The sequence below is a fragment of the Gekko japonicus genome, unplaced genomic scaffold (genome assembly GCF_001447785.1).
Source record: "Gekko japonicus isolate JY-2015 unplaced genomic scaffold, Gekko_japonicus_V1.1 scaffold1270, whole genome shotgun sequence".
NCBI classification, from domain to species: Eukaryota; Metazoa; Chordata; class Lepidosauria; order Squamata; family Gekkonidae; genus Gekko; species Gekko japonicus.
The window spans coordinates 429,436-440,162 of record NW_015170315.1 but is presented as its reverse complement, the minus strand read 5'-3'; the positions used below and the strand labels follow the sequence as shown (position 1 = coordinate 440,162).

The 10,727-nt window shown below is 41.9% G+C and overlaps 1 protein-coding gene across 1 annotated transcript in view; it reads left to right on the top strand.

The window, feature by feature from the left end:
* The first annotated feature begins 231 nt into the window (after positions 1 to 231).
* Positions 232 to 10,727, top strand: part of STK4 (serine/threonine kinase 4) — an 81,335-nt gene continuing 70,839 nt past the window's right edge. Inside the window, exons 1-3 of the mRNA XM_015418028.1 lie at positions 232 to 378; positions 6,229 to 6,309; positions 9,836 to 9,964. Of these exons, the coding sequence (XP_015273514.1) occupies positions 347 to 378; positions 6,229 to 6,309; positions 9,836 to 9,964 (242 nt within the window). The 5' untranslated portion in view covers positions 232 to 346. The remainder of the gene's footprint in view (positions 379 to 6,228; positions 6,310 to 9,835; positions 9,965 to 10,727) is intronic.

Genomic DNA, 10,727 nt, shown 5'->3' with positions numbered 1-10,727 from the left:
TTGCCCTCCCTGCTTCTAAACCGCGCAAATTAAAACCGCGATTTCGCCAGACAGACGCGCGCATGCGCTGAGCCTCAGGACAAGTCGCTGTCCCTGTGGTGAAGAGAGCAAAAAGTGGGTCAGTGACGTCGACACGCCCATCAAAACCGCCGGTAGTTTTTTCCGCCCCTCTATTGGTTCCTGTATGTGTGTGGGTAGGAGGCGGAAGTGCCGGGGGAGGGGGAAGAGCCTCAGCCGGAGCGGGCAGAATCGAAGATGGAGTGGCCGTGAGGGTGGAATTGGCCGTGCGCGCGCTGCCCTTGACCCTTCTCTCTCGTCAGGCTGCTGCTGTTTTGGCGCCCTCGCCATGGAGACGGTGCAAATGCGCCATCCGCGCCGGTGAGGACCTGGGTTAGAGATAAGGGAAGGGGGGGAAGAGTCTTTGAGGCAGAAGAGGTGGCTGGGTATTATGCTCGGCGGACCGGTGCTCTGTTCTCAGGCCTGCTCCTCCTCGAAGAAGAAAGTGTTCCCTGCAACCCGGACTTGAATGCGCTTACTCGGAAGTAAGCCCCCGTTTGTGCTCAGTGGGGCTCACTCGCAGGGGAGTGTGCATAGGCGTTCCTGCGTTTGCTGTGCGGATGAGTCAGTGCATGCTTTCATGTTGGCTAACTTTTTTTCAGTTGTTTCTTAAGGGTGTTCTGTTGTGTCCTTTCCATCCCGAAGACACTCCAAACGAGGCTTGTGGCATTCTTTAAATCAAAAGCGCACCTCTGCTCAGTGTAAAATCATAATGGAGCAGCGACAAGACAGATGAAAAGAAAGTCCTCTTTTGCACAGTATGTGTTTCACTTGTGAAACTTCCTGCTGTTGAATGTAGTAATGACCATGGATTTAGATAATTTAAAAAAGGATTAGAAAAAGTGAGTTCTCTGATTTAGCAAAGCTTATCCTGAAATAAATTTTGTTAGTCCTTGCGGTGCTACTGGGCTCCTGTTTAATCTTGCGGCAACAGACAAACTTGGCTAACCTTTTGGAGGCAGGAAACCTTTATGTCTGGAGGCAGTATGATATTTACTTAGGGGGAGCCAATAGAGGAGATTTTGCCTTTTGTGCTCTGGCTGTCAGTCTTCCAGGATATTTGACTGGCTCCTGTAGGAAATAGAAAATCAATTAAATGAACCCCTGATGGGATGAGAGCCAGTTTGGTGTAGTGGTTAGGTGCACGGACTCTAATCTGGGAGAACCGGGTTTGATTCCCAACTCCTCCACTTGCACCTGGCTGGATGACTTTGGGCAAGCTGTAGCTCTGATAAGAGCTGTTCTTGAAAAAGAGCAGTTTCCGTCAGAGCTCTCTCAGCCCCACCCACCTCACAGGGTGTCTGTTGTGGGGAGGGGAAGGGAAAGGAGTTTGTAAGCCGCTCTGAGACACCTTTGGGTAGTGAAGGGCGGGATATAAATCCAATCTCTTCTCTCTTCTTTTTCATCTGCCAGAGCTACTCCTGTTAAGAACCACAAATATAAAAAGCCAACCCTGCCAGAGCTACTCCTGTTAAGAACCACAGATATAAAAAGCCAACCAGTGAGCAACTTACCACTAACCAGGAGTAGGCATTCTTTTTGATTCCAATACTAGAAAACCCACAACTTGTGAAGATGTTGGTATACTGGCAAATAGGGATGTGGGAATGACAAGAGTCATGCTTGGCCAGACTCAGAGCATACTGAGCCATAGTGGAAGGCTTGCTTTAGTCCCTTGAGTGCGGGAACTGGCCTAGCATGCTGAGCAAAATGGTGTGGTGTTCTGTTGTCTGGTGCACATGCTGAGGGTTGTGTACTTTTGTACTAACCCTGAAAATCAGTGATTAAAGAGCAACCACTAAGTTCAAAGTAACAGGGATAAGCAAAAGATAAAACAGTGGCCACATTAACTGAAGTGGTAAATTCAGGTGGGTAGCCATGTTGGTCTGAAGCAATAAAACAAAGTTTGAGTCCAGTGGCAACTTTAAGACCAACAAAGTTTAGTTCTGGGTATAAGCTTTTGTGCACATTCACTCTTCTTATACCCAGAATTAAATTTTGTTGATCTTAAAGGTGACACTGGACTCAGACTTTATTGAAGTGATAAATGTTATACATTTAATTCTGGGCTTGTGCTTTGAAAATATACATTGAGTTGTAGACAAAAAAAATATCCCCCACACCTCCCTGACTGCTCAGGGACAATATTCCTTTTGGAATTCCCCCTTTGGGCAGGTCCCTGTTGAGCTGGAAAAGTGGTATAGAAGGCAGAACTCCCGCAGTCTGGAAGACATAATGGGAGAATCTCATTTCCTTTCAGTTTTTCTTCCCACCTGCTTACTTTTTATGTCATTTCAGTAAATTGACCCCTCACATTCTAAAACAGCTTTTAGGATGGTGTATTGTTCTTCTGGTGGTTGCCGTGTGTAATGCAGAGTATATGATACTGTGGTTTTGTACCAATGTTTTATGTTGTGTATCTGTAACATGGAAACTTCTCCATCAGAAATTGTGTGCAGCTAAGTGTAGGTGATCATGTGCAACTGTTTTATAGACATGTGTTTTGCTGCATGCTAGGAAACTGTTGGCAGCCTTGAAGCAGGAAGTGCTGGTTTGTACTTGCTGATGTTCATTAGTACCTATGCTTTGTTTCTGACTTCTGTAACCCTAGCTCTGTTACACTGCTTAGGAGGTGCCTCCTCTTACTGATTGCATTGACTTACATTGTGTAATTTGCCTTGAGTCTCAGTGAGAAAGGTGGACATCGAATAGTGTAAATAACATACAAATATTTATGTTTGTTGATGTTCATTGCTCTTTTGTAAGCTTGAAACTAAGAAGCATGTAATGAGTTCTGATGGTAAGAATTAAAGATACTGGAAGTCATTCTCTTTAGTTGTGTGGTGCTGGTTGAAGTCTAATAATGTTTGACATTTATAGAGGACTTTTGAGTGTCCAAAATGCTGCTTATGTGCGTGTCTTTAGTGGCTTGTGAATTGTGCAGTTTAGCAAATGAGAAGCAGCTTTGCAGATGCTCAGCTTTGGCTAATTGAAGCTAAGGTTACAACTGTATTTGAGACAAACACTTGTACAACACTGCTCTTTCCTTTATTAGACACCCAGCTTTTAACTGTTAATGTAATGCTATGCTTCCAAATCTTTGCTAGTTTCGGACAGCAATATTGATCAGGAAAGCTGCCATTATTTTGACAGCTGGAAGAAAGCTGTGTTGCTGAGAACAGAGTAGGATGTAGATCTGTGGAAGTAAAACTAAAGATAGATAGGCAAACTTGCTCTTCCTTCCTGTGTTTCCTCTGCGGCCCATTTCAACTTAAGCATAGATCTGTTAACTTCATCACTGTTAGGACAGTGTTCATTAGGAATACCTACACTGTTTCTGGACTGAGGATGTTAAGGAAGCAATGATATATAACATCAGATCACCGAGAGTACAAGTGATTTTAAAAATAATCCAAAAACACACAAGCCTTCATAAAATCCGTACACTTTTTAAATAAAATGATAATAATAAAAGAACCTAGAATGTATAATCATATTTAATGTACAATAATATGGCATTTTAAATCAGTTATTGATAGAAATTGATGACTAATAAAGAAGTAAAGGTAAAGGTTCCCTTGCTCGAAAGCCAGTCGAATCCGACTCTAGGGTTGCGGTGCTCATCTCCGTTTCAAAGCCGAAGAGCCAGCGCTGTCCGAAGACATCTCCGTGGTTATGTGGCTGGCATGACTAAACACCAAGGCGCACGGAACGCTGTTACCTTCCCACCGAAGTGGTACCTGTTTATCTACTTGCAATGTCTTGCTTTCGAACTGCTAGGTTGGCAGGATCTGGAACTAGAGACGGGAGCTCACTCCATCATGCGGCACACTCGGGTCTCAAACTGCTGAACTACCGACCTTCCACAGCCTGCAGTTCAGCGTCTTAACCACTTGAGCCACCGCAGCTCCTATAAATAAAGAAGTACATTTACTTTAAACATTTGCAATGTCTCCAGCTTTCTTGGTGTTGGTTAGCATGTGCATTCAAAGGGTGTCATCCCATGTCTACAAACATGCTTAGGCTTAGATCCTAAGTCTGGTTTCTGCTTGCTGGACCCCCTTCCCCTTTCTTGGACAGAGCACTATGGGATGAATGCAGCTGCCTTTGTTTGATGCCTCATTAGAGCCATATAGGCTTTGTTTCTGTAGTATTAAAAAACCCTGATATTTATCTGTCATGTGGGGTTCTTATTTGTTTTATAAGTCTTTTGTAATTTCTAATGGCTTTTTAAACAAATTGAGCTGAAATCTGTAATTTGTTCTTGATCAAGTTTGGTTTTTGGGAATTTACAGAAATGCTTGTAGTTACTTGCATCAGTAGAATAACTGAGAATAAATTCTGTGTTTCTTCTAATACCAACTTTTTAACATTCATATGACTTTTCTTTTAAAAGCCATACTGGCTGGATTCCTAACTTGAGAGTAAGCCTCACTGGATAGAATGGGACTTGCTTCTGAGTAGACAGGCATCTGGATTATACTGCAGAAGTCTGAGATTATAGTGATGGAACAGAAGTGGAACAGTTTTGCATAGGACAAGGTTGTATAGCAGTTGACTGCCAATTATTTGAGTTTGGTTTAATATGTTGAATAGCCAAGAATACCTATGTGGATGTTTCAGGTGGGTAGCCATGTTGGTCTGGGCTGGAAGAGCAAGGTTCATGTCCAGTAGCATCTTAAAGATTTCCAGGACATAAGGTTTCAAGAGTCAAATCTCCCTTCATTAGATATAAGATACAGCTATGTAGATGCTGAGTTTGAAGCATGTACCCATCTCCCTTGTGGCACAGCATTTTAAAAACAGATCTTGTCAGATGCAGAAACTAAATTTGTAATTAGGGTTCTAGTAGTTGATCACATTCTTTTAAACAATCATGTTAATATTTTAAGTATCAAAATATTAATGTTAGACCAATAAAATGATCCATTAAATGGCCAATTTATTTAGAAGCTTAACCTGAAGTTAGATTTTGAGTTGAACTCATTTCCTTTTTTTTTAGAAGTGGACTATTTTTAAATAGTCTGCCCTACTTTTAGGAAGGTATGTTTGAGACGTAATCCTCATTCCCTGTGAATGGTGTCCTAAACCTACTTGTTTCAAACAAGAACAAGTTTTTGTGGTTGTAGTGCTTATCTCTGCCAGTGGTCTTTCGCCATTTCCTGGGTTTGAGTCTTAGTAATGGTTCCTCATTTCAGATATGCCGTTAATTCCTCTATCATCTTTCTGTATTCAGAGAAGAGTACAGAGGAAAAAGTAAGGTTTGCTTTTCAAAAACCTATGTAGAAGACTCTGAGCCTGTTACTTACTATGCATGTGAAATAAAGTATGCATGCAAAGCAAAAATTCATCTGTCGGATCTAATACTTCAACATATAGTAGCATTTGCTGATACAAATATTTATGTAGCAAACATGCACTCACAGTAATCATGGATATATCTTAATAGTGGTGCTAATAATCACCGGCCTTGAGAAATGCAGTCACTGACTCTTGATTTTGAATTGTGATCTTTATGCATAGGAAGCCAACCTGCCTTTAATGCCAGAAAGTGGCACAAGCAGTAAGTCTTTGTGGCACTCCTGAATTAGAACAAGATGGTTTAAAGGCTGGGCAAAAGCATATTTGGATTTATACTTCTCTGCTTCTTCTGTGCTGCTGCTGCCTGCCCCTCTCCCCAACTTGGAAAAACTGACTTAAAGCCACTTCAAAGTGTTCATCTTAAAGTGTTTTTTTGGGGGGGGGGGTCCTAGAGCCCCCCTCATTCCTACGTCTCTACTGTGTCTGGATATGTTTTTCTTTGTCGCTAGTTTACTTGGTTAGCCTCCTTGAGCAGGCCTTTGGGGAGGAGATATATGCACTTTCTAAAAAAATTAATAGCTCAGCCCTCCTCCATTCTCTGGGCTGATACGTGTCATGCTTGCTGAAAAGGTTGGCCTTCATTCTTTTATCTTGGTCAGTGTGGTCATTAGTTGGTACATGTTAATCTCTAATGCAGATATGATTTCTGTTATTACGCAATAACATGCTTGTTGCTTGTAACTTTCATTTAATTAACAATTATGTGATCTTTACCGATAAAGCTGATGAATTTGTTACAGTAGATAACTGTATTTTTGCAATAAGGCCTGCTTTGTATATGTAGCTCAAGTTCTTTTTCTTTGACTACAGGCAGTTAAGGAAATTAGATGAAGATAGTTTAACGAAGCAACCAGAAGAAGTGTTTGATGTTTTAGAGAAGCTTGGAGAAGGGTAAGTGTATGATGTGACAAATATCAAGCCTCTTGTTACCCATCCTCTTGAGTAATGCACTCAACACTTACAGTGGCGGTCTCTTACAGAAACTAATTGATTTGCATACAGTAATTTAAGCAACACACTCAGTAGCAGACTGTTCTGAGGTTTACTAAAACCTTGAATTGTTATCTTAAAACTTAATGTAATACATAGAGCGGTAAAATTTCTGGAAATTTTGTAGCTTCGGGAGAAAACCAGGCTAGAGGTGTTCAGAAACATTTGTGGGGAGGTATGCAGTACTTTTCCTGTCAAGCCTAAATTACTTTTACTTATTTAATGACATAAAAGCCATCATATAGAACTTAGTTAACATAGTTTCATCAATATATCTGATTCTCAGTGTGGCCCCATCTGTGGATTAGTGCCATATATGGACAAGACAGGTCTTCCTGCAAATCTGAGAAATACTCAAGTTTACAGAAAAATCTGAAATCTTTTTTAATGGGAGAATTAAACCCCACAAATGATAAAAGGAGTATCTGTAGCTTCAAGAAACTGATTATTGCATTGTTTTGGCCTTTGAGAGAGGAGTCATGGCAGGCCAAACCTGAGGCAACTGTTGGGTGACTTGCTACCATGCAGCTTGTATGACTCATCCAGGATCGTCTGCTTGCTGCTGTTCAACAGCAGCCACACCATGAAAACCAGTGTGATATAGTGGTTAGAGTTTCAGTCTAGGATCTGTGTTCAAATCCCCAGTCTTCTGTGGAAGCACACTGGGAGACTTTGGTCAGTCACAATACTCCCAGCCTAACCTACCTCTCATGGTTGTTGTACTGCCCCAGCAGGATATACAGCAAAATGGGAGAAAGGCAGGTTATAAATGACATGAATACATAATAAATACAGCTGGAAATGGGGTGTTAATGGAAGGAGGGAAGCAGAGAATGCTGATGATATAGGGGCTCACAGAGACTTTAAAGAAATTTCCCTAAACATAAACAATTTTGTCGATGTCTGGGGAAAAAATGGGGCTGAAGCTCAGACCTTCTCCTGGAAGTGCTAGTCTTGCAGCCCAGGTCATAAGACCGGAAATGACCATAGGCTTTCCCATCATGATCGCTAATGCACTGCACCCTCTGCTGGACCAAATTATTACTTTGAACAACAAAATTAAAACTCTCTACAAGCAACCTCAAGAAACCTCTAACAAAGCAAAGAATAAAGCCAAATAAATATCATTAGCAAACAAATATCACTTTGACCCCTTTGGTTTTATTTTTGGCAGTCACATTTAATGTTAATAGAAAGCAAATTTGCATATATTTTTTAATAAAAACGTGTGTGTAATATTTGTTCATGTCTTGCAGCTCTCAAACATCTGACATATATTCTGTGTGGCTCTTACGTTGAGCAAGTTTGGCCAGCCTTGTGATAGAGCTTTAGGTCCAATCTGCATTGGTATTTCTCACCGTTGTGCAAATGATCTCATATCGTCCTCACACCACGCAAATTGTCACAAAGGAAACAAGTTAGCTGAAAACCCAGTTGTCTACATTTAAAAGCAGCCAGGGAACATTTTTCTGCGAACCATTTGTTATTGAACCACGGAAAGAACCCTGCTGTTCGGGTGCCTGGTAGGCATTCACCCCTCCCCTTGCACTGTGGCCCTAGTTAGGTTGATTTAAATGTTGTCTGTAAACCGCTCCAAGCCCTCGGGAAGGAGCGGTATATAAGTTGAAAGTGTAATGTAATGTAATTTCCTGGGGCAGTCTCCAGAACTGGCACCTGCTGGGTGTTTTGTGATTTTTACCCAGCTTGTTCCATCTTTCCTGCCCCCTCTCTGCCTCCCCTTCTGCCAGTCTCCCCCTTTTACTTTCTGTGTGTGTGCATGGGATAGAGAAGGTAGAGAAAGAAGTACTTTTCTCCCTTTCTTACAAGAGCTCGTAGATAGTCAATGAACTTGCTGAGTGGTAGGTTTAGAACAGATAGAAGGAAGTACTTCTTCACTCAAAGTGTAATTAACATGTGGAATTCACTGCCACAGGAAGTGGTAGTGGCTACAAGCATAGACAGCTTCAAGAGGGGATTGGGTAAACATACGGAGCAAAGGTCCATCAGTGCCTATTAGCCAGAAGTTATAGATGGAACGCTATGTCTGAGGCAAGCATACTCTGTATTCTTGGTGCTTGGGGAGGGGCCACAGTGGGAGAGCTTCTGGAGTTCTGGCCCAACTGGTGGACCTCCTGATGACACCTGAGTTTTGGCCACTGTGTGACACCGAGTATTGGGCTGGATGGGCCATTGACCTGATCCAACATAGCTTCTGTTATGTTCTTATCTTCCTTTGTAAGCAATGTGAGATTAAAAAAAAATTCCTCCCTGGAATATTACCCATCATATACTCCCTGTACAAGTAGCATTTAGTTCTTACTTCTAGCTGAACCTCCAGGCTCTGCATAGGTTCTTTAGTGATCCCCTGCTTTCATGACACCTGAGTTTTGGCCACTGTGTGACACCAAGTATTGGGCTGGATGGGCCATTGACCTGATCCAACATAGCTTCTATTATGTTCTTATCTTCCTCTCTAAGCAATGTGAGATTAAAAAAAAAAAATCCTCCCTGGAGTATTACCCATCATATACTCCCTGTACAAGTAGCATTTAGTTCTTCTAGCTGAACCTCCAGGCTCTGCATAGGTTCTTTAGTGATCCCCTGCTTTCAGTAGCTAGAAGCTTGATTGTTACATCTCGCCAGCATATCATCCTCTCATTAAAATGGGAGTCAGTGGCACCTTTGAAGACTAACCAAGCTTATTCCAGCATACTTTTTGTAAGTCAAAGCTCAGTTCATCTAATGCATAATAAATGTCATGGCCTAATGGATGTCCCCTGGATGTGTCTGATGTTCTGTGGGGTGGGGTTTGGTACAGGAATCTAGCAGTCCTGCTGTTGTGTTATAAGAAGGAGAGAACTGTTTTATACATTTATGGATCTTTTTTTCTTCCGCAGGCAGTAGTGAAAGCCCTGTGCAAGTGTGGGGCTGTAGCTTGCAGGCAGTTAAAAGATCACATGGAACCATGTGGAAGCTGTGTTAATTGGTTTCTGTGAAATCCTTTGGCGTGCCTGCTTTTGTCAGGTGTCTGAATTAATTGGGCTCAGCAGAGACGGGACACAGACCTACTGCAGCCCTTTGCATTTCATGACTTTTTGGCCCCTCTGATAATAAATTCTCTCTTTGCTCTCTCTGTGCTTAGGTGGATGTTTTTAAAAATAATCAGTTCAGGAAAACATTTCATTGTGTCTTTTAATGTGGGGTATATATTATTCTTGTTCTTCTGTCTTGTGACATATCCCTTACAAAAATGTTACTGAATTGTTGGGCATACGTGGAACTTGGGTAATCATTACAGCAGTCCTTTGAGAGCAGTGTTGAGTTCTTCAGTGTGCGGTACATTCCAACGCATAAGCCAAATTCCTTGACATGCTGTGTTGCCTTTTATGGATTCTAATCCTGTATGTTTCTTTCTTTCTTGCCACAGATCCTATGGCAGTGTATTCAAAGCTATCCACAAAGAGACTGGTCAGGTGGTTGCAATTAAGCAAGTACCTGTTGAATCTGATCTGCAGGAGATTATTAAAGAGATATCCATAATGCAGCAGTGTGATAGGTAGGTGTACAACACAGGTTTTCCACCCTTTGTTCCTTTCACCCATCCCTACGTCTGGTCCTGCCCACACTGACAAATTACGAGTTAAAGCCAGCCACTATTTTTTTTTTGTCTCAGCACATGCATCCTTTGAGAATGCATACCTTGCCTTTAAGCCCCAAACTGGATTCTGCTGGCAACTTTCATAAAAAGACAATCAAGAAGTATTGTAAAGTGAAAAAAATAAAAGCATTTATCAGCCAATGAACTCATACATTTACCGAGCTAGTCCACTAAACCAAAGACAGATGTACACACCCAAAGCCCCATTTTAGTAAAGGTTTTAAATTTTAGAACCACTGGCTTCAGGACATTGGCTTGACTGATTTCCCTTGCTATAGAATTGGACAGTGCTGTTATAGAAAGGGTCCAATCCCTTGTGACTACCTAGCTTGCCCTGGACGGTAGAGGGAGATATTGAAAGCATGGTTACTTCAGTACAGGAATGTGTATATGGGAGGAGGTGCTCATTTGACTGCCATGCTCTTAATCCATGCAGGGCTTTAAGGGTTGAGACCACCATCTTGAAACCTGCCAAGAAACTAACCAGTAAACAGCAAAGCTCTTCTTAAAGACATGGATAATATAGTCCTTCGCCAATGTATTATCAAATGCAGCCCTAGTTGGACTGCTTTGTGGCTGGAGTGGGGACCAGCCCACAGAGGGGAAGAAGGGCAACACATACCATGCTGGGAGCAGTCAGGCCACAGCTTTATTGATTACT